Below are 24302 nucleotides of genomic sequence, written 5' to 3'. Positions count from 1 at the left end.
ACGCATGAAGACGACTGCGAATTCTGGAGTGGTTCTAATAGTGGGGCTTGAGCTGTCCCTGGTCACAGAAGACAGGCTGAAAGAAAGGCAAAGAATGGGCTTATAAGTGACCACAAGTGTGAGCACAGGTTTAAACAGTGGTTGTTTGGAATTTTCTAACTTAAACTTCTCAACTCCTTTCTTTTTTCTATGGTGCCTAGACAAGGATTATCATGGTCTCGGTTGTGTTGCGTGTGCATTGTGGGAAGGCATGATACAAGTGAGAGCAGTTCCTCCTCTCCAGAGCCTGGAGAGGGATGTGGGGGTGAGGAGGGGTAATGTAGGGAGTCAGTGTGGTGGGGCACTGATGGAGTGGTTATCTCCTAAGGATCAGCGGTCAGGAAAGCAGAAGAAACACTAGGATCAAAGAAGACTGAGCAGTAGAACCTGAGGGCTTTGTGCCTGAACAGATGAGATGCAGTACTCTGGGAATGGCCAGAAATAGCTGAGGTTCATTTTAATGAATCTCTTTTCCTGACATGTAAATTGATGGGAGAACTGCCATAACAATTTGCGTACAAAATTTGCTTTGATTTGATAATAATAGATTTGATAACTTAAGACTCCCCTATTGATAGGGTATCCATCTGTCTCTTTGTCTAGGTCAGTCCCAATTTATGCCAGTTATCCCAGTGGCATAATCAACAGTACTCATTTTCACTATAAAAAAAAAAGTCCCAACTTGAATAATAAATAATTTGGTTGCCCAAACTAAGCACTGTGTCAATGACAGAAGAAAAAAAAAAAAGAGGTGGGGAGAAGAAGAAAAAAGAAAAAAGAAAAGAAACACACAACTTCAGAAGGGGAGACATCATTGAAGGATGGAGATCAGATCTGAAATGTGTCTTGAAGGAAGGGAGGGTTTAAATAAAGAGAAAGAAGTAATGATTTTATAGGAAAAAGAAATGGTATGTGAAAATAAACTAAATGAAGCATATGTGTCATTTTTTGCTGATATATATTGAATTCTTCCCATGTGTCATGTATGATTTTCTGTGATTTTTACATTTAAGAACACTTTTACTCATCATGATAACCCCATGAAGTAGATACTATTATTTGTTCCTTTTTAATGAGGCACAGAGAACTTAATTAATTTACCCAAGCTATACAATGAGAAGGCAGCAGAGCAGGAATTAAATACAAACAGACTGGCCTTTCGAAATACACTGTCTATCCAAGAATAATATGCAGATTTATTTTACTAAAGTTTTTAATGAGAGAATAGCTATAGATAAAGTTAGCTAACTGGATTAAAGGGTCTGCGGTGCCTCGATACAGCATTCAGACTTCATTCTGTACATGGTATCATTTTGAGATATTGATTTGAGTAAGTCTTATTTTCAGAAAATTTATCTTTGAGAGTAGCATACAGAAGGAATCAAAATTAGACTTACGAGGTTTTTTTAATCACACTAGTTTATAATCTCAAATTTATTACATTTGTTATGTAAGCAGCTCTTCGCAGGAAACCATCCTCAGCAAGAAACCCCTTTTCTTGTCAATTTAAGAAAAGCTACACTGTAACTACTTTTATATCAGACATCCCGACGCTCTACTCATTTCTGGCCCTAGCACTCCTTTTGAATCTTCTATTCATACAATACCTTGCCTAACCTGTTGGTTCTTTCCGTAGATCAAAGAAGTAGAAATGAATAAGTAATTAACAGATGACCAGATCTCCTCCCTAGCTTCCCCTTCAGTAATCTCATGAACTGTATGAATAAGATAGCATCTAAAGAAAGACCATAGGAAGTCAACAAGCCTGCACACAGTGGGAGATGACGATGACTCTGACCCTCATCTCAATAATTAACTGAAATTACTTTCCCTTTTCCCTTTAAAACTTTCATGGCCAAGCAGAATCTCTGGAGTTGGTTTTTGGGGACAATGAGTCCACCATCTCCCCAGATTGCTGGCATTCTAATTAAAAGCAACTTTCCTTTCTAGCAACACTTGCCTCTCAGGTGTTGATCTTCTAGTGGCAAGCAACTGGACCTGAGTTCCGTAACAACTGCCCTTAATTCTTCACATTGGTATGAACATAGGTGACCTTTTTCAGGACTGTTTGCAACTGAGATTTATGGATAATACATTAGCAATCAGAATTCAGAAAAAGAAAGTAACCAGGGAGAGGGGGTACATACATATAGTTGTACATACAAACATTTCTTGTCTAGAGGTATGTATCTAAAAAGAAGTCCCAAAGCTGGGTGTGACAGCCTGTAGGAGAGGATTAAGCTGAAGATGAAAGGAGAAAGGAACAGTCGAACTACAAAATAAGATCAGTGTTTCAGGAAAGATTGGGCATGCTGCTCATTACTAGAAGTGAGCCCAATGGACAGAAGTTTCAATTCAAAACAAGGAAGAATTTTCAAACAATTACAACTCTCCAAGAGTGTGATTCTATGAAGATTTGCTTCCAAATGCCTAGATTCTAAAAGTTAATCTATTATACAAAAATGGGGGAAAAAAAGAAATGTAACTAACTACTATATATGTAACTATATATACAGAAGAAGACAGTGCATGTTTAATAGAAGAAAGAGTAATACACATAATACATGTAGGGTAGGTAAGCTGGTGAGAGATTGACAGATAAATTCGTAGGGTAGACAGAGAGAGAGATTAATTAGATAAATGAATAGATACACAGACAGGCAGATAAGTACTATTACATTGTTTTACCAAATTTCCCAGTTTCCAAAATGTGAGAACCCAATCAAGACTCCAAGAGTTTAAGGGCCATGCCTGAATAATGATTTGCATGGTCCATGTACCAGTAAATGGGAAAAGGAAAATGACTGAAGGCTTTAGTAATTATTTCTAACATCTGGATTTGGACAATTAGTATTTGTTCTTAAGGCTGAAACTGGGTAGTACTTCACATTATTAAAAATCTAGTGAGCAATGGAGTTTGGGGAGATCACTTTCCCTCAAATGTAGAAAATAAATACTTAAAAGTATTCTTTCTCTCAGAATGTGAGGAAAATGAGTTTATCACACTTCTTTTGTAAGAATCAATATTTGGGGCATCCTACATCCAATGTAGTTTTTTTTTTCATGTACTTGGATTATTTATGTGTTTGTATGTATAACATAAAGGTGCAAATTATATTCTTGAAAATGTAAATTATATTCACCTCAAAGAGCAAATTTAAAAATTAACTTCTTGAAACTTCTATGAAATCAATTAAAATCATAAACGTTTTATATACCTTTGAATGTGTACATATATATATGTATATACGGCACATATATAGCTCCATTTCCTTTACCCAGGTAGTTTACATCTCCTAGTGGCCCAAATAAAAACTCCAGCATAGAATCAGACACCTGCCTTCCAATGCTTATATATTATTTTGAGAAAAACTAAATTCTACAGAGGAACAAGAATAATAATATTTTCATTTTTAAATCATTTATTTCAGCAGAAAGATAACTAAAATTTTTTTTAGCTTATATTTTTTAGGTTATATAATGAAGTCATTATTTCCAGAGAATAATTCCTCTTTTCAATTGCTAGAAACCACTGTCATAATAATTTGATTTAGATTGCAAAGAAACAATCATAGTCTCTCTTCAATTAAGAGACATATTTCATTTTCCAATACCTCCATTCTCTTCATTTCTTCTAAAACTCATTATAAACCAAATAATTTCATCCGGGCTAGGCAACTCCTGGAAACACAATCAAGGGTTATAGTATAATTGTAAATTTTTAATTTTGTCCTTTATCTTTTTCTTGGGACCATTTTACATTAACAGGTAGAAACTCCAGCTTTTTAAACATATTTCCTTAAGGCAGTACATCTGCCCTGAAAACAACATATAGGAAAACTGTAGTTTTTCTCAGGATTAGTATGATATAGCACCGTTAAAATACACCTTGTAAGACACAAATGGATCAAGAAACGATTGTTACATGGTCAAAGAGAGCAATTAAAAGGAAGTTTAAAAAAAAATGACAACACCAGGTGTGTGGATTTTTAAAGTCAGGAAATCAAAATACATTCTTTCAAATACACACACACACACACACACACACACACACACACACACGAATGCACGTGCATATATATTTAATTTAAACTATAATTTCAGAAGAAATGCTATTCTTCTGAAAATTCAGTAAGCAAGCAGGACTTTGTAACAAGATGTGTAGGGCCAAAATAGGGCTCACATTTTGAGGTAATATATTTAAATAAAGATTTGATGGGAAGGAAAAACAATTTAATTAGAATTCTTAGCTCCAAGAATTTCACAAAGTACTTTATATATGTAATTACCTCATTAGCTCTTTTCAACAATTCAGGAAGGTTGTTATCATTGACTGTATTTTATGGATGAAGAAACTGAGGCTAGAAAAAAAGGAGTAATTTACCCGAGATCACATAACTAGTTAGTGGCAGAGTAAGAATTTCAAACCAGACATCAATTCAAGAATCTTTCCTTTACTGATGTGAAGATTCTTTAACTGTACTGTGCTACAATCTCCCTAGACAAAAGCACAACAAAGTCAGCATTGGAAAGATATAGGAAAATACTGGTACGAGTATATCCACATAGCCATTTAAGAGCATAATCTGCTAGTATCTATCAAAATTTTAAACATAAAAAAGGATATCAGTAATTCACATTCATGAATCCACCCTATAGAAACTCTTGTTATGCACAAGTATTTCACTGCAACATTATCTATAATTTCAACAACAACAAAAAAGTAGGATCAATCTAATGTCCAGAAATAGGCAATTATTTCAATATCAGAGCATGCCCACACCACAAAACTGTATATACCAATATAAGACTATGGTAAATCTACATTTACTTACATAAAAAGAGCTGTAAGATATATTTTTTAAAGTAAAACAAAATAGAATATTACAAATAACATTATCTTATTTATGAGTTATGTTAAATTACAAATAGATGATAGATAGACAGATGGATAGATAGACAGACAGACAGACCAATATATTGAGAAGGAGACTTTCCCACCACCCAGTGGCCACAGGTCTCTCGGAGGTCCAGGACTGAACCCACCACCTCCATGTTCATCATAAACCCCATCTGACATTTACCATTTTTAAACCACTTTCATTCAAATTACCTAATCTGGTTCTCACAACATCCATAATCAAGTATCCCAGGGTAGTTCAACAACAACAAAGTTGAAACCATTCTGCCATTTTACACTGTATAAAGTCACATTTATTCACTTGGCAAGCATTTGTGGAGGGTTTACTATGAGCCTGCATCTCACAGTAGGTGTTGTCAGGGTAGGAAGATGAATCAGATTGGACAAAGATCCTGCCCTGAATAACATAAGCAACCAGACGATATGTTTTGGGAGAGGTAGTGTGTTATAAGATATATGCACAAATAACATAATTTAAGGTAAAAAGTGAGTAAGTGACATTAAAAAGGTACAAACTATTGTTTCAATGATGTGCAAATCTTGAAGCCTAAGGATCTTCTGTAAGATTCAAAACTCTGAATTCAAGTTGTTCATGTGACTCTCTTTCCTTATTTATTCACAGTAGTTCTCTTAAGATCGTATTGATCCTACAGCACTCTACTGTGCAATGGGACCAAGGGGCAAAAACACGAAGTTAGAGACAAGTAACTCTGACCTGTTGGGACTGCTCACTTACCAGCTGTTTGGGAGAGTTATTTAACCTGAGCCTCTGTGTGGTAAACTGTATTTCCTAAAAGTGACAACATAAACATTGCTCTTCAGAACCTTGTCACTTTCCATCAAGAGGAAAAGTTGATTTCTCCTCCTCTTGAAATTGGGCATTCCTCATAGTCACATAGTCACTCAATGCACAGAATGTGGCAGAAGTTAATGCTACCATGGCTTCGAAGGCTAGTCATAAAAATGATCTCTCTCTCCCTCTCCCTCCCTCTCTCTCACTCTCTCTTTCTCTCTCTCTTCCCCTCCCTCCCTCAACACTATCAACACTCACCTTTGAAATCCATCCACCATCCTTTAGGAAGTGCAAACTAGTCCATGTGAAAATATGACATAAAGTTCCTCAGCGTCCATCAGCAATCAGTCACTAAACTTGTGAGTGGATGAGCCTTTAGATGATCATGGACCCAGAGTTAAGTCTTTCAGCTGAGGCCTCAGACACCGTGGAGCAGAGAGACAAACCATCCTGATATGAATTCCTGGTCCACAAATCCATCAGCACAATAAATGGTTGCTCTGAGGTAATTTGTAACAAAGAGAAACTAGAACACTCAGCTTCCTTACCTGGAAAAATGGAAATAGAATAGTACTTAGAGGGTTGTTTTGAGGATTAAATGAGCCAATATAAAGCATTTAGCACAGTACTAGGCACATTGTAGATACTAAATGGAAATTACCTAACCACCGTAATCCCTCTCACAGACTGCCCTCTCTGCTACACCTTACATTATTTTGCCTCCTCTCTCCACCTGTCTAGTAGAAAAGTCAAGCCTCATTCTGAAATAGAACCCCTATAGATATTCCAGAATTAAACCAGACTTCAGTTTACAAGGAGCTGGGTGGTTTTAGCAGGCAGTTTGTACATCCCTAACCCCTTGCAGTAAACTTTAACTCAGAAGGCAGAAATTAATAGTCATGGAGTGGATGAAATAACCAAGAGCAGACAAAGTAGATTAAAATTCCTTGGTGAAAAACCTGCTTTCTAATTTTTTTTTCTGTTCTCACTTAGGGTCTTCCTACACCTCCATCTTGGACTGGAACCTATTTCCTTCTCTTCTGAATCTATTCTCTACATAATAACAAAAGAGATTCATAAAAAGCAAACTTTGAAAACTAAAAAAAGTAATTTGAGGCTTCTTCAAGAAGAAAAAGTCAATCTTCTTCTCCCTATTTCTTCAATTAAATACAACTGAAAACTCTGGACACTGTATATAAAACAAACATAAGACGACTCTGAAAAGTGCAGAGAAGGCAAACCAGCTAGGGACGTGGAGACCCAAGGAACCACAGAGCAGTGAGTTACCTATGTTTTCTTTTAACCTCATACATCCCAAATTTGGAGTTGAAGTACTGGCAACCCAGAAATGCCAACAGACATAAGCAAAGCGAGCCCCTCAGAAAGCCATACATCCTGGGAGGTTTGAGAGGGATAAATATACTTAGAAACGTGAAGGGAAGCAAGAGCCAGAAAGAGAGGGTTTTATTGTAAAAAAAAAAAAAAATGCAGCATGTCCCAGTGTTTTCACCTTTTCTCCTTTTCAGTCCAACTCACTGACTTCTCTTCCTCTAGACTCTGATATTTAGATGCAGATCTCTGCTACATCTCCATGCCAATATTCATACCATCACCATCTCAACTCCACCACCGCCAGACAGAAACCAGACTGTCAGGTAAAATCAGGGGAACAAGAATGAAGGAAATGAGAAGTTGCAGGAGAATAAAAACAGACTAAGATGCTAAATTAACCTCTTAGCTTCCAGTAAATCTTCAAAGTGCCAGAGGAGGAGAGAGGAAGCTCTACACTGGTGTGGTAACTCATACTTGAGTATACATTATGAATACTCATTAAGAGTTGCAAAACTCTTTACTATCACATTCAACTAAATGGGGAAGGTTTTAGGAAAGACATGAAAATGTGAGAATTAACTGAAAGAAGGTGAATTCAGTGAATCTCTGGGGTGTAAGAAGGAAATTCAGGAAAAATTGCAAAGGTGTCAATGTAAATAATTGAACCAAAAAAAATTTCATATTCTTGATACATGATTACAACCAATGTTACATAAATATATTGAAATATATAATAAAATTTAAGCTATATTATAATTAAATATTAAGGAAATATCTAATTGAACATACTTGTAAAGTTCCATTTTTAGGGTCCAAATTAGTGCTGAAACTGAGTGTACTAGGGGACAACTGAAAGTCTGAAATGAGCATTTTAAATACAAATTTATCAGTGTATGCAATACACCAAGGAATTACTCTAGGCTTTCTGAATTCTCAATAAATACCTTTGGACAATATTTGTTAATGTTAAAATCAAACTATATATCTCAGAAACCATATTAAGTGCCTTGTGTATAATACCAATACCTTTTATTTTGCTATACAGTGGATTCCTAATTTTAAAGCTGCTTATAATTTTTTCTGTAAATTCTATTACTGTGACATGCTAAATTTTGCCACAAGGTGGCTCTTCCTAGATTCTAAATTATCAAAAAAGTAGTACTAAAAAACAATTTCCATAGAGAATGTATTATCTCTCACATGTTCTTTTAAAGTGAATATTATTGAGATAAAGCCTGGTTGGGGAAAGAAAAAAATGTAATACATACAACTACATGCTCTTTCAATGATTTTTCTCTGTGTGTGTGTGTGTGTGTGAGAGAGAGAGAGAGAAACTGTTACCATATCTATTTGGAAGATGTTCAGGCTCCTGAATGTAGTTGGATGGAATACCTAAGGAATCTCCCAAATGAAAGGTACCATGAATAGGTTCTTTCATCACTCACTTGGAAATCTATGATTTAACCTTTTTCACTCGTACAGGAGTACATCTCCCATTCAAAGTCAGATACACAGTGAAATATCATTCACTTAAGGAGTGCCTTTACTAGCATTTGAGGGAAGCCCAAAATATTCATTCATTCAACAAATATATATTGCTCCTGACTACATTCCAGACTCTGCAGTAGACAACATAGTACAGTGTAGTGGACTGATTAAGCACATAGACCCTCGAGGCAAATTGAGTAGGGTCCAATGGTAGTTCCACCCCTTACTATCTGTGTCATCTTAGGTGAAATATTTAATTATTGTACCTAGATTTACTCACACGTGAAATGGGTATAATAATACAAGGCTCTCATTAGGATCAAATAATTCAATACAAGTAAAACAATATAAAAGGGTGCTTGCTATATTTAAATGCTTGATAAGTACTGGCTATTATTATCAGGCACTGTAACTGATTTAAATCACATCAGCAAATTCCTTGATGCTCCTCTAATCAAAAGTCCAATTCTCTTTTCTTTAAGAATGAGCTAGCCTTAGTGAGGCATTCCCAACAAGCAGTGACTTCCAAGGCTAGTTTAAAAAAAGCAATATTAACTTCAGCATGGTCCACTCTTTCTTAGAATGCTCGCCCTTGTAACCCAGACACCATGTTGTGAGGAAACAAGGAACAGGACACAAGGAAAGTCCACATGGAGGTGTTCTGGCCATCAGCCCCAACTAAGGTTTCGGGCGACAGTGAGCATCAGCTGGCAGACAGGTGTATGAACGAGCCCACAGGTGATTACAGTCCCGGCCTTCAAGCCACCCCAGGTGTTGCTGAGTAGAGCAGAGCTGAGTTGTCTCCCTCAAGCTCTGCTCACATTGCAGAGGTAGGAGCAAAATAAATGTTACTGTTTCAAGCCACTGAGTTTTGTCACGGTTGGTCATGCATCAATAGATAACCAGAACACGCACAGTTACCCATAAATAAGAAGACCCAGCTTCTTCCTTCAAAGCGTAGTACAGTCTAGTAGATGGGTACAGTATGATCTAGCTAGAAAAATCATGGACTTTGGAGCCAGAGTCTGGAGTCCTAATTCTCTCTGTTTACTGCCAAACACCTCCCTGCATCCTGTTTCTGCATCTGAAAAATCAATGTAATAATACATGCCCGCTAAGGATTGCAACATACCCTAACTAGCAAATCACCTCCCTACCTTGAGACTTGCCTCTCTACTTATTCTGGACACCAGAGGTAGAGTAATCTGTCTGAAATGCATATCTGATCCTGAGTTCTTTTCCCTGTCTTCCCAATGCCCCTTCCCAAGAGGAAATTGCCATGCTCCTCACTTTGCTTCCCAAGCCTCTGTGACCTGGTCTTCCACTGCCTCTGTCTCCTTCTGCGCCTTCCCCAACTCTTTACTTTGAGGTATTTGCTCTCTGAACTTTTTCTGTTTTTCTTCTTACATTTCCTTCTGAAATCCAAAGAATTCCCAGTCCAGTCTCTCTGTGGTGTTCCAGTCCCAGAAATACGAGCCTGACATCTGAAAGCTTGAAGGACATGGTAGATCTTAACCATGAAGTTACTAAAGAAACAACACAGGAGTTTCACACAGATTTTCACAGGAAGCTACCTAAGCATTCTCTTTATACAAATTTCCTTCCCGGGAAGGTTTTTCCATTCTGAGCAGCTGGCAAAAATCTTTTTCGCCATATGGCTCTCTCACAGTCAGGTAGCTCCACCCTCCATCCTACCCTATCTGCATCATGTACCCCTCCGGGTCCCCAGTCTTCCACCCAAGCCCAATAGCTAAGGTAATCCATTCTAGGATGGTCTAGAACAGCCAGAGAACCCAGCAGGTTCAGACCCCTAGACTTCTCTCAGAAAGGAAGCACATACGGAAATCCCTGGGAAAGGTAGTCTCTGCTACCCTCCTGGTCACTTTACTTACTAAAAAAAAAAAAAAAAAAGCCCATTACCATATTATGCGAAAGACCTAATAAGCAAGATTGAGTCCTCTGCTTTAAGGTCAAGGGTGTATGGAAACTGCACATATTCACATACTCATAATGTTTTGCCCCAATACACTTGACTCTACCATGTTGATTTTCACCTCCAGACCTTAGGAAATAGTGTCTTGTCTGGAAAGCCCACTCCCCCTCCTCCCACTTCCAATCTCCATTCCCTTCATCTGCCTAACTTTTAATAACCCTTCAGGTCTGAATGTAGATGTTATTTCCTCCAAGAGGTCATCACAGACCACCCACCCGGCAGCCTGGGTTTGCACACCTCCTTCGTATGAACACCCTTTACATTACCCAATTATGGTGCTTACTGAGCTGTACTGTAATTGTCTGTTTGGTCTGCCTCCTTGGAATTAGACTGTAAACGCCATGAGAGCAATAACTAACTCTGTTTGTATTACCACTGTAGCTCTCGTTTCAGAGTACAGCAACCGTAAGTATTCGATAAATATCTATTATTGGCAAAAAGAATAAATGAGCTAATACATGCAAAGTGACTAGCACGGAACCTGACTCCAAGTCAAACTGCCTCTCTCCTCTTTATGTTGATCAGGTCCCCTGTTGAGAGATCCATCCTACAATCTAGAATCTAGACCACGTTCATATTTACTGGTTAAACTCCTATCTCCACTTAACTACTAACTGAAATCAGTAAGTACAAAGTATTCACTTTTAAATGGCCACTTGGAGTTATACTTCACACATACAACGTACTCAAGAAATGTAGGTTGGCTGAAGAACTGGGGAGACAAATACGAAAACAATTTCAATAGAGTGTGACAGAGGATGAAATTACATGAAGGACAAACAGGAGCACAGAGGAAGAAAGGCCAACAAAGCTTGGGAAACTTATGAAAAAAACACACAAAGCATTTAAAATGTGAGCTTTATGAATGCAGTCTTTCAAAGCAGAGAGAAGAAACAGCATGGACCAAGGAAAGGAGACATTTCGCATGTATGACATGTGATTCACCCACTCTATGGATTAAACAGAGAGAAAAGGACCATCAGGAAAATCAGGAGGTTAGAGTGGTAGGCAGGGGCCAGATCACAAAGTCCTTCAGTGCCAGCTGCCAAGCTAAAGAGTTTTTGCATTTTATCTCATAAGTGACTGAGTAATAATAAAGGATTTTGAGCAGGTGAATTATAATGCATGTAGATCCGTGTTCCAGAATTCTCACTCTAGTAGCAAAAGTAGAGAATGAATGTACGGTGGCAAGGATACCGATGTGGAGCCAATTGCATTGGTCCAAGGCAATATATGTGGATGCCCAAAGGAAGGCATTTATAGTGAGAACTGAAGAGAAAAAAGTTCTGAAAGATAATTTAGGAAACAACTGACAGAGGCTGTTTCTGACACGGTGTCAGAATGGAGAAGTGGAAATCTGGGACAATTCTTAGGTTTTCTGCTTCAGGTGATCTAGTAGGTAGGAGTACTGTCACCAACCAAAGTAGAGAGGGAGGGAACATCACGGTAGAGAAGAGGGGGACGTGGGAGAAATAATGACGTTCAAGTAATGATGGGACATCCAAGTAGAAATGTTCAACCAGCTTTTGGAAATAAGCCTGACTGGTACGCTCCCTCTTTTTCTGTTCTCTTCACTTATAGGAAAGGAAAAACTGGGAGTGAGGGTCAACTTTACCGTTTTTCCACCTGGACTGTTGCCAACAGGCAGCTGCTCCTCATCACTGAGCAGCCACAATGAAGTGGGTGCCTCTCCCTGTGGATCGCTGGTGAGGGAGACACACTTCCTCAGTCTGTACTACACACCACCTAACCTGACTTTCCATAAATGAATACAGAGCTCAGTGGAAGCACAAGCTGATCTTTACTGAGAAAGATTTCTCTTTTTTTCAAGTTCTTTCTTTTTACTAAAGTATAGTCAGTTTACAATGCTGTTTCAATTTCTGGTGTACAGCATAATGTTTCAGTCACACATATACATATTCCTTTTCATATTCTGTTTCATTATAGGTTACTACAAGATATTGAATATAGTTCCCTGTGTTATATAGTAGAAACTTGTTGTTTATCTGTTTTATATATAGTAGTGAGTATCTGCAAATCTCAAACTCCCAATTTATCCCTTCCCACCCCTTTTCCCCCTGGTAACCATAAGATTGTTTTCTATGTCTGTGAGTCTGTTTCTGTTTTGTAAATAAGTTCATTTGTCTCATTTTTTGTTTTTGTTTTGTTTTATTTTTTAGATTCCACATATAATTGATATAGTATTTTTCTTTCTCTTTCTGGCTTACTTCACTTAGGATGACAATCTCCAGGTCTATCCATGTTGCTGCAAATGGTATACATATATATATATATAAAATCACATCTTCTTCATCCAGTCATCTGTTGATGAACATTTAGGTCGCTTCCATGTCTTGGCTATTGTAAATAGTGCTGCTATAAGCACTGGAGGGCACATATCTGAGAAATAATTCTTGAAAACTACCCCAAGCTTTCTTTAAGAGCTGTACATCTTTACCCATTAATTGGGACACCATCCAAGTTCTCCTGCCTCTTCTTTAGGATTTACATATATCCCCATCACTGATCACCTCTCATTATATCATTAACTCCCCTTGCAGAGAACATTATTGATCAGTTTTCAGTATCCATGTCCCATCCTCCCTTCCTAACAGCATCCAGATTGTTATTCAGACATACACCTCCTATCCCATGCAACCCATGTACTTTGCATAAAGCTGATTCAAAGTCGCCTACCTCAGGGGTAGACCCTGGTAGACTTAAGCCAGCAAACATGTTCTTTTACCCTGGTCATAGTCACCAGTACCTTGTTGGCATGCAACTTAAACAGTTCAATCAGAATGAAGCTCAGAAATTATGCTTGCAATATTCAGATGGAAGTTCTTTTTCCCACAAGAATTAACAAGGAAACATATACTTCATTACTACTGGTAGTTGTCCTATATCATGAGGCTTTTTAGGCTAAAGTCACAGAAAACAGAACAGACCACTGAACCATCAGATCACTCAAACTTAAAATCCATCTTACTTTTGGATTTTCAGGTCATTGTGCCAATACATTTGTTTTTTTAGTGTTTCAGCAAGTATGAGCCATTTTTTCTATTACTTATGCCCCCAAGTCATACTAACTAATTCAGAACCTAAACGTGAAATGAGCTGAATGACAGAAGCAGGGTCCAGAGCATATCCCAGCCTGAGGAATTGGCCATCCTGATAATAAGGTTGAAAAACTGTTAGTTAAATTGTTAGCTGTTGTGATGGAAAAGAAACAGCCTCTTCTCACAAACACTGCATTCTCCAAAAGACACACCATCCTCTCTCTTCTGGCCTTCTCTCATATTACCTAGGTGATGTTGGTGGCATGTCTCAATAATTCTCTGAACTGGAACCCCTCAATAAGAATTGTGGAGAAGATTCCTGGCTCCAACTACCTGTGTACTATATCCTTAGAATGCGGAGTATTTAGCAACCTGTATCCTCATCTTTGGAATTTAGCTGCCATAGGTGATAAATCTCATTTATCATCTAGTTGCATATCTTTATCTCTGTATATCTATATCTACACCCACAGCCATAACCATACCTGTAACTACCCATATATGCTTTGTGCCTATATAGATATAGATACACACATATAACTATGCATAAATATATACATCCAGCTCCATAATAACACTATGTTGTTGTAACATTAGGGTGGTTATAGCAATTAAATGAGTTAATATATGTAGATGCTCAACGAGTATTTGTTGAATGAGTGAAAAGTACCTGCAACTTTTTATATTCTCGGTAAAGTCTAGGCATTACTGTTTGTATCTATTGCAGTAAAGGTAATAACAGAAAGCCCCAAATTAAGCTTGCTTATTAATAAGAAAATTTATTATCTCAGATAAGTTCAAGTCCAGAAGCAGAGCAGACTCTAGGCACAGTAAAGTCAAAGGATCCACACCATCATCAAGATGCCTCCCCCACTTCATTCTGCCATCCTCACCCAGGCTCCATCTCACAGTGAGTCCCTTGCAGGAGCCAGATGACGGCCAATGGCAGTCAGGACTCTGTGCTTCCTTGTTCATAGCCAAGTGAAAAGAAGAGAATATTCCTCCCAAGCACAAGAATTAAATCCTTCCTTTTCCTGGCCCTTCTCTTGGCCTTTCTCTCCACTTGCCTATGTAGCAAGCATCCCTAAGGTGGCTCTGTCCAAGTTGAGAAAAAAAAAATTTTTTAGATACTAACAAGCTCACAGAATCTCTGGGAAGCTTGGGGACAATGCAGCCAGGAACAAAGCCCAAAACCAAGCCATAAAATAAGTCTTGTGAGGACGCTGCTACATGAGCACTAGACCCTGTATCTCAGATGACCAACATGGCAGGCATGGGAAAGGGTTCAACTAATTAGCAATGCTGAGGACATGTTCTGTACCCTAGCTGCAATGGAGGCTGAGAACACAACTATACAGCAATTTAGAATTTTATAGTGGGAAGTAGGCTCTGACCTCTAGCCAAGATTCTTAGGGCAGGAATTCCCTAGACACAAAAAGAGACTCCAAGAGCTGGCATCCAATAAAGTCCACTGCAGAACTGTTACAGGAGCATCTGCCAACTCAGCCACCCACATGGTGTGCTGCTCCCTGGGGAAAAGAGGATGGCATGAACAAAACCCAAAGGGTTTGCTCGCCAAACTTTGATACACTTCAGGATTCAAGCAAAAGTGAAAGAAAGTTCTCCACTTCAATTGCCAGCAGACTGCTGCTCTGTGGGTCTCCAGTTCAGCAGAGGCAGGTGGTATTTACTGGAAGATCGCCAGTTTGCATCCGTGGTGTAACAGTTTTACTTGAGTGACACTGAATGTCTAACCTCTGTTAGTGGAAAGGCTAGTGTAGAGCTGTCAAGGCAAGCCCGACTCCGCCAGCGGCAAAAGCAGTGACAGCAGCTCATCCAGCAAGAGTGACAGGGAGCAATAACCAGAACAGAGTCCCTGGAGCACAGAAGATATCTTTTGGGGAGTTTAAGGATATTGTTGAAAAGGAAAAATTCACAAGACACTAGAATTCCTTAAAATGAAGTGGGAGCTTGAAACTAGCAAGATCTGGGTATTAATGTTAAAATTCGATGTCTCAGAGACATATGCATCACATATGCGATTAGAGAAACATCTGGAATCTTATTTCCTGGAATCGGAGTTCTTCGGAAAAGGAAGAGGGAGTCCTTCTGCTAACTAGTTTCCTTTTTCCTCCTACAGAACATGGGGGGAGCTTTTCTAGAAGGCTCTACCACCTGATATTTGCAAAGTTGTTTCCTTCTAGACATCCAAATCTCATCAATCATGACACATTCTCAGAGAGGTCTGATCTGAACCTCCAATGGAGAACTGCGATACTTCCCCTACCCCAGCCACTCTGATCGTATCACTCTATTTTATTGTCTTCAAGGAGTTTAAACCTAGCTACATTCTCAGGACTTATTTTTTGTTATGTTTATTGTCTGTCCCCACATAAACATTTACTAAATGTGAACTCCATGAGAAGAGTGGCTTTGCATATGTTGTTACTAATAAATTCCTGTAGGCTTAGAACAATAACTGGAACATATAGTAGGCAGGCAACAAATATTTGTTGAATGAATAGGAAGATCTGGCTCTTCAGAGAACTGAGGCTATTTGATACCACATAAAAATTAAAACTGTGTGTATGGAGGTCTTTATTTCAATTCAAACAACTTTGTCTCCCATTATTAAGCAGTCACTGTAAATCCTCTACATCTTTCTGCCCAGGATATACTTCTTCCCAACTACACCCCTCAGTTCTCACCCAGACACATTCTTAACCTGGTTAACCCCCTCCCAGTCTTTCTGGTCCATCCAGTCCTTCAACAATGAAGATTAAAGAAGTGAGACATCATTCATAGCAGCCTATTTACAGTAGCCAAGATACGGAAGCAACCTAAATGTCCATCGACAGTTGATTGGATAAAGATGTGGTATACATATACAATGGAATTCTACTCACCCATAAAAAAGAATAAAATAACGCCATTTGCATTAACATGGATGGACCTGGAAATTATTCAATTAAGTGAAGTAAGTTAGACAAAGACAAATATGATCTGATATTACTTATATGTGGAATCTAAAAAAAATTGACACAAATGAACTCATTTACAAAACGGACTCACAGACATAGAAAACAAACTTATGGTTACCAGGGGGGAAAAGGGGGCAGTGGAGGGATAAATTGGAAGTTCAGGATTTGCAGATACTAACTAATATATATAAAATAGATAAACAACAAGGTCCTACTATACAGCATAAGGAACTATATTCAATAACTTGTAATGGCCTATAATGAAAAAGAATATGAAAAGGAATATATATAGAATATATATAGAAGTATAACTGAATCATTATGCTGTACACCAAAAATTAGCACAACATTGTAAACCAACAATACTTCAATTTTTAAAAATTTTTTAAAAAGTGAGACGTCAGAACCAATTATCAGAGAGCAAATCAGAATAACAATAGGGAAGCTGAGGTCAGAACAGGCACAGGAGGACCTCAGTTCATTAAGACAAACTATTTTAGGAGCCAAACCTAGAAAGCAGAAATTATACTAGAGCTAGGTAGGAGTCAAAGAGAAACAGAAAAGAAACGAAATCATTTGGGCTAGCTACCATAGCATCAAATGAAGCAGGGAACACAGGAGTTCCTGGAACTAAGTCCAAAGACTTGGTTTCCAACCAATGTCTTGCCTGGTGTGGTCCTCTGAGGGTCTAGGCTCCGTTTCCACCCCCTGCAGTGACAGAGGAAGTTTGGTGGAGGAGAAATCTGAGCATGGGCTTCAGAGATGACATAATGGGCTTCAGCCCCAACCTTTCCAAACAAGAAAACCTCTCAGAGAATAAGTTTTCGTATACAAAGGACAAGCTATTTGGCCTCTTAGAGACTCAATCTGTAACTCAGCAATTATAATAGTAGTTACTTGACTCATGGAGTTATTTTAAGGATTAAAAAAATTAATGTAAATAAAATCAATAGTGCAGTTCTCTGCTCATAGTTAATTACCATTCATTCATTCATTCATTCAGCAAATAGCTACACACACTATTACTAATATTGTCTATCTTCTTAAAGTAGTTGAGCTACCTAGTTGACTCAAGATAATAATCATAAGAGCTACTGTTCACTTCGGTAGGCACTGTACTAAGCACTTACCGAACAAGATCATTTTTATTGTTCACAACAACCCTGTGAGGAAGGACTCTGATTGTCACATATTACAGATGAAAAAACATTATAAGTAATCCAAACAAAAGACCACAGCATGAATATATGTATATTCATGTATAACTGAAAAATTGTGCTCTACACTGGAATTTGACACAACATTGTAAAATGACTATAACTCAATAAAAAAAAAATGTTAAAAAAAAAAAGACCACAGCGAACCCAGATGATTTAAGCCCTCCCTGAAGAGGCTGACTGATACCTCATCTAAAAGGTGAGCAGGAATCCTGCTGTTGATGGACTAAAGACTTGCTATATTTCTGAAGACTAAACTTTTTTCCCTGAAAACTTTTTTTTTCTTTCTTGGAAAGGATCTCTTACACATTGGGATGTTGAAATCTGGCACTGGGACCTCAGAAAACAAAATTCCTTCTCCATATTTATACCAGGAGTTGCTGCATATCTCAAACTTAATTAAGACAAAGACTCAATAATACCTCATTCATTGGTCTGTTTAATTTTGGTAGTTCAGCTTTTTTTGGTTTTCATCTTATTTTCGTTCTAATACTTTTTAGATCTTAATCAGGTTGTGATATTGGTTTGTTTATCAGCTTCAGTTTTCAAATGATATATGTAAACTGATAAAGCATTAGATCTGGGTAGAGGATCTAAATAGACAGTTTTCCAAAGAAGACATACAGATGGCCAACAGGCACATGAAAAGATGCTCAATATCACTAATCATCAGGCAGATGCAAATCAAAATCACAATGAGATGTCATCTCACACTTGTTAGAAAGGTTATTATCAAAAAGATAAGAAATAACAAGTGTTGGCAAGGATGTGGAGAAAATGCAACTCTTGTGCACTATTAGTAGGAATGCAAGTTAGTGCAGCCACTATGGAAAACAGCATTGAGGTTTCTTAAGAACTTAAAAACAGAACTATCATACGATCCAGAAATTACATTTCTGGGTATTTATTCAAAGAAAACAAAACCACTAATTCAGAAAAATATAGGCACCTCCACGTTCATTACAACATTATTTACAATAGCCAAGATATGGAAGCAACATAAGTATCCATCTTTGGATGAATGGATAAAGATGTGATATATATACAGTGGAATACCATGCAGCCATAAAAATGAAATTGTCCCGTTTGAAACAATATGAATAGACCTTCCTCAGATAGAGGAAAAACAAATACTGTAAGATCTCACTTATATGTGGAATTCAAAACAAAACAAAACAAAACAAAACACCAAACTCATCAATACAGAGAACAGATTAGTGTTGCCGAGGTGGGAAGGGTGGCTGAAATGAAGGAAGGGGATCACAAGGTACAAACTTCCAGTTATAAAATAAATAAGTCATGGGGATGTAACATACACCATGGTGACTATAGTTAATAACACTATATTGCATACTTGAAAGTTGCTAAGAGAGTAAATCTTAAAAGTCCTCATCACATAAAAAAAATTGTAACTATGTATGGTAACAGGTGTTAGCCAGACTTATTGCGGTGATCACAGTGCACACAAATACTGAATCATTACACTGCACACTTGAAACTAATATAATGTTATACGTCAACTATACCTCTTTAAAAATATTTTTAAGAAACGTTCAGTTCATTTTATTAAAGTAAAATCTAGACATTCATCAATATCAGGCATTCTGAAAGATAAAGGATACACATAGTATGCATATACTGTATGCTCCTTTCAGTCATCTGTGAAGGAAGTTCTTCTTAGACAATCTCAACGACCTTTTCTAGATCTTTATCCTCATCCTAACTGGAATATCTACACATCTTTACTTCTTGAAAGTTCAATATTCGTTGGCTTCCTTGATATTAGACTATCAGGTTCTCTGCATCAAACATATCTTTCGCTACTACCTGCAGCCTTGAGCAAGAATGAGGGAAACATTCCAAGCTCAATCTTCTTTTCTTTTCTTTCTATACCTTTATCTACTAACAGAACTCGTGGATATAACTGCCACCTCAGGGTCAAAACTGCCACGTCTATCTTGAAAACTACCTCATGTTTGTCTACTGCTTCTACAGAATTCTCTTTGAATGCCTTATTCACACTGAAAGGGCAATATTATGAACCCAAAACAATATTATGCCACAAACCAGATTATCTTCCTACATTCATTTTTAAAGTGCAACTATCAACTTTTTCCAGTCTTGGGACTATTTAAGAGCCTTAGAAATTATGGAATGATTTTAAAATCAAACTGCACAACTCTAATGACAAACAGGCCTGTAAACTGGTCTTAATTTTAGTCTTTGACTATCAAAGAACGACTTTCCTGGTCATCTTACAGGTCTTTAGACCCGCACATCTAACAAGCATAATACTGTATACTGAGATAAAATTGCTCTCGAGATAGTAAAAGAACAATCACCACCGCCACACTGAAGAATTGCAGGTCTTTGCTAATGAGCACTTCTGAATTATATAGGACGAATAGACCGTAGTGCCGTATTCTATCTTCCCACTCTTAGAATCAATTGTCATCCCTTAAAGCGCTGCTAATTCTGGAAAACAATCTATATAACCTTGTAGAACCAGCTCAAGCTGGTGATGACTACAAGTCCCAAGATGCAAAGCAGGATCCCGGGCCAACATTGGCCGTAGTGCCTCCTGGGAACTGTAGTTTTCTCGTCACCTGTCGGGCAAACTAGGTCCCGTAGCCTCCATTTCTCAAAAGTTAACTTACAAAAGTAAAGCTATGATTGTATATTCATGTATGACTGAAGAATTGTGCCGTACACCAGAAATGGACACAACATTGTAAACTGACTATACCTCAATAAAAAAATGAAATAAAATAAAATAAAATAAAATAAAATAAAATAAAATAAAATAAAATAAAATAAAATAAAATAAAATAAAATAATTAAGCTATGAAAAAGGTAGAATTCTTACCACAAACCTAGGTTCACCTCAGGCGCCCAAGAGCCCCGCCTGGCCGCACAGCGGCAGCCCGCGCCTCTAGGGGCGGGCCCCCTTGGCGTGACGTCACTTCCTGGAGAGGCGACCGGGCGCAGCCCCTCCCTCCACCTCGTGGGGATCCGGGGCCCGGCGGCCAGGGTAGAGGCGGGGAGCAGCTGGTTTCGGGGCGGGGGGTCACGTGAGGCTCTGGGTGCTGTGGGTGGAGACGAAAAGCTGCGGTTAAGGACGGTCGGATTTCACCGTCCCGGGGAAGCACGCCCGAACGGGATCACGGAGCGGGCTGAGGTAGGGACCCGGCGGCGGGCGCTGTCCTGGGCGCTCGTGCGGGTGACACCTGCGCCCCCGTGGCTGGTGGGCGGCGGGCCGGCTCCCCGGCTCCCCGGGAGGGTGGAGGAGCGGACAGGAGTGCCCGGGCCAGCCTCAGGCCACCGCCGACTCCGCCGCGCGTCCGGGAGGCGCTGGCGCTGCACCGGGAGGCGGAGGTGGGAACGTCTTGGGGCCCCGGGAGCCGTGGGTATCGCCATCCCCCGAGCCCAAGCCCCTTGGCCTGCTCAGACACCAACCAGACGCTCCTAGGGTCGAGCTAAGCCCGGGGTTCTCCGCTTTCCTCTCGCCACCGCCTTCTCGCCCACGGTGTTGCTCAGGCTGGGGCCACTTCACCTGTCCGAGGTTTTCCAGAAGAGGACCACGATGTTCGTCCTCAGAGCATGTCGATGCCCGGGCAAAAGTGGAGACGTTCTTAATGAGCCCAGCCCGTTTTCTTAACGTTTGGGTAGCGCTCACTTCCTTGCAAAGTCAGCAGTTGTATTGGTCTGAGTCCTCCCGCGAGCCCAGTGGCCTCAGGTAGTGAGTGGCGAAGGGCGGGGCCACCCCACTGGCCTTCAGAAGACTGGGATTCCAGACTTTTATTTACTTCTTTTTGGGAAGGCCGTCGGGCGGAACCGAGGAGCGGTGAATCAGCAACTCAAGTTTCTTGAATCTTTGATGATCAGGAAGGTTGCCCATAGCCACGTGCTGGGTTGAAAATCTTAATTCAGCATCTTCCCAAGTTTGAGCAGCTTGTTTCCTACCCTTCTCAGCAGGGGTGTTGCGTAGACATAGTTGGATAGACAGACGCCTTGTTATGTGCCATTTTCCTGGTCTTTAGTTATTGCCCTTTCTTCGTTTATTGTTTAACAGCTTAGTAGCAAACCTTTTTTCTTTGTATTTTGAACTTATTCTGAGACAAGCTAAACTCGTTGTTTTGACAACAGAGTTTACTGAGGATGAGTTTTTGGAGATTTAAACAGAATTTATGGCATAGCAGAATTAGTGACAATTGGAAACTGAAGAATATTTAAGCTTTAATCGTTTAATCTTATTGGATATAAGTTGAACATTCATTGGTGTTTATTTGATTAACTTAATTTGACCAAGGTGTTTTTTGATCCCTGGCTTAATAAACTGTTGCTTTAAGGGCTGTTATTATTTATCCTGAGGCATCTAAGTTTCTGGTTCACTGTGGTTACTGTGGATAATTTTTTTATTTTCACGAACTAAATCAAAAGGAAACTGAAATAATTTTTCTCTTTCCTTCCTTTCCCCTTCCCTCCCTGTTCTTTATGTAGTAGTTTCAGGACCATAAGTAGAGAGTAAAGCTTCAGGAAGGCCTTTATCACTTTTTCTCTTTCCAACTCTTTTATATAGGTGAGATCAGGTAACAATGAACGTTACAGAAATCCATCACAAGGAAATAAAGTGGGGAAAATAGGATAACATGTAATGTGAGTCTCAAGAGAAAGTGTGGAGTAGTTCTGCTCTCTTCCTTGCAAATGGGAGTTCTTAGAGATGATATTTTAGGATTAAAGGAAGAGTGTTTTCATTCCAGATAAAATAAGTGTCACAAAATTTAGTGAAATGGATTTGAGTATTTTGTTTTCTTTTGGATAATGCTTCAGATTAAAAACTAATCTTCCAATATGTTCTTCTCATTTTTAGATAGTGAATTCCTAAGAAGAAAATAATGGATTGCTTATTACTTGTTCTCTAATTGTTTGGACTCGGAAGTGTGCAGGTTTGTTTCAAGAGCCAAAAGAAGATGGCAACTCCTTATGTCCCAGTTCCGATGCCCATAGGGAACTCTGCATCCAGTTTTACAACCAGCAGAAACCAAAGAAGTTCTTCTTTTGGGAGTATTTCAACAAGCTCAAACTCTTCCAAAGGCCAATTAGAAGACGCAAATATGGGTAATTTTAAACAGACAAGTGTACCTGATCAAATGGATAGTACTTCATCTGTCTGTAGCAGTCCCCTCATTAGGACTAAATTTACAGGTGCAGACTCTTCCATTGAATATTCTGCTAGACCAAGAGAAAGTGACGAACAAAATCCTGAAACAGTGAACTGGGAAGACAGACCTTCGACACCTACTATCCTGGGTTATGAGGTGATGGAAGAAAGAGCTAAATTTACTGTGAGTACTGACTTCCGCCGTACATCGGTAGAAGATGAAAAATTGATTAATCTGTGTTCTAAACTCGTGTTAAATGATGTTAGCCCATACATGTAATTTCTTGAACGTAAAATTCAAGTGGTTTATGCCCCTTAAATTCTGTCATGCTGTAGTGAACTTTCACTTCACTGGAATGAGTTCATACAAACCAGACACAGCTGTGAAACTGGCACACAAATCAAGAACAGAACGTTACTAGCATCCTAAACCTTCCCCCCTGCTCTCTGTCAGTCAGCATCCGCTCTCCTGATAGCCTAGATTAATTCTGCCCGTTTCTGTACTTTATGTAAGTGGAATCACAGCACTCTTAGACACGGTCTCTCTTCTTCAGCATCGTGTTTGTAGGATTCATCGCTGATCTTGCACGTAATTGCAGGTAGCTCATGTTATCCCTTTATGTGAATATACTACAATTTATATATCCATTCTACTGTTGAACAGCATTTGGATAATTTCCAGTTTGAGACTCCTACAAATACCGCTGCTATGAACCTTTTAGTACCTATCACTCAGTAAACACACATACTCATTTCGGTTGGAAAGCTGCCTGGGGTAAAATTGCTGGATCGTACGCCCAGCTTTAGAAGATACTGATGAACAATGTACCAGAGTGGCTGTTCTAATTTTTACTCTTTTAAGCAGTGTCAGAGAGTTCCACTTACTCCACACCTTCCAAATGTGGTATTTTTCCTTTTTATTTTAGCTCTTCTAGTGGGTGGAACCGTATCGCATTGTGCTTTTAATTTGCATATAAGACTTTCCTTTTTTGGCTATTCTCTTTTCTAAGTGTCTCTTCAAGGCCTTTGTTCATTTTTCTTTTGGGAAATCCTTTGCAGTTTGATCTGTAGTATCCTATACATGTTGGACTTTAAGTCCTTTCTCAGAACACGTATTGAGACCATCACCTGTCACTCTGGTTTGCCTTATCCTTGCTTAAGGATGCATTTGACAATCAAAGGGTCTTCATTTTAATGTAGCCCAGTTTATTAATTTTTTTCTTTCATGATTAGCACTTTTAAAAATCTGCCTACTCCCAGGTTACAGATACGTTATTCTGTGTTTTCTTCTAAAAGCTTTATTGGTGGACCTTTCACA

At 38.8% G+C, this 24302-nt stretch overlaps 1 protein-coding gene and 1 long non-coding RNA gene across 27 annotated transcripts in view; one reads left to right on the top strand and one right to left on the bottom strand.

Annotated features, from left to right (window-relative positions):
- The window catches only part of LOC105066475 (uncharacterized), a 305515-nt gene extending 283564 nt beyond the window's left edge, over nucleotides 1–21951 (bottom strand). For 3 of the 25 annotated variants that reach the window (XR_012503244.1, XR_012503246.1, XR_012503248.1), the window contains exons 1-3: nucleotides 21280–21950; nucleotides 20690–20909; nucleotides 6012–6301 (exon numbers count right to left, since the gene is read on the bottom strand). This is a non-coding gene — a long non-coding RNA (uncharacterized LOC105066475). Of the gene's footprint in view, nucleotides 1–6011; nucleotides 6302–7263; nucleotides 7402–20689; nucleotides 20910–21279 lie in introns of those variants that run through there. The other 22 variants (XR_012503252.1, XR_012503255.1, XR_012503258.1 and 19 more) reach the window with 16 other exon arrangements.
- SNX16 (sorting nexin 16) overlaps nucleotides 20846–24302 on the top strand; it is a 32414-nt gene continuing 28957 nt past the window's right edge. Inside the window, exons 1-3 of one of the 2 annotated variants that reach the window (XM_074355121.1) lie at nucleotides 20846–21001; nucleotides 22694–22941; nucleotides 23029–23168. In XM_074355121.1, the coding sequence (XP_074211222.1) occupies nucleotides 22794–22941; nucleotides 23029–23168 (288 nt within the window). In that variant the 5' untranslated portion in view covers nucleotides 20846–21001; nucleotides 22694–22793. Of the gene's footprint in view, nucleotides 21002–22693; nucleotides 23169–24302 lie in introns of both variants that reach the window. The other variant, XM_074355119.1, reaches the window with a different exon arrangement.

The sequence above is a fragment of the Camelus bactrianus genome, chromosome 29 (assembly GCF_048773025.1).
Source record: "Camelus bactrianus isolate YW-2024 breed Bactrian camel chromosome 29, ASM4877302v1, whole genome shotgun sequence".
NCBI lineage: Eukaryota > Metazoa > Chordata > Mammalia > Artiodactyla > Camelidae > Camelus > Camelus bactrianus.
Note: the sequence above shows the minus strand (reverse complement) of the source record. Positions and strands in the feature narration are given on the sequence as shown.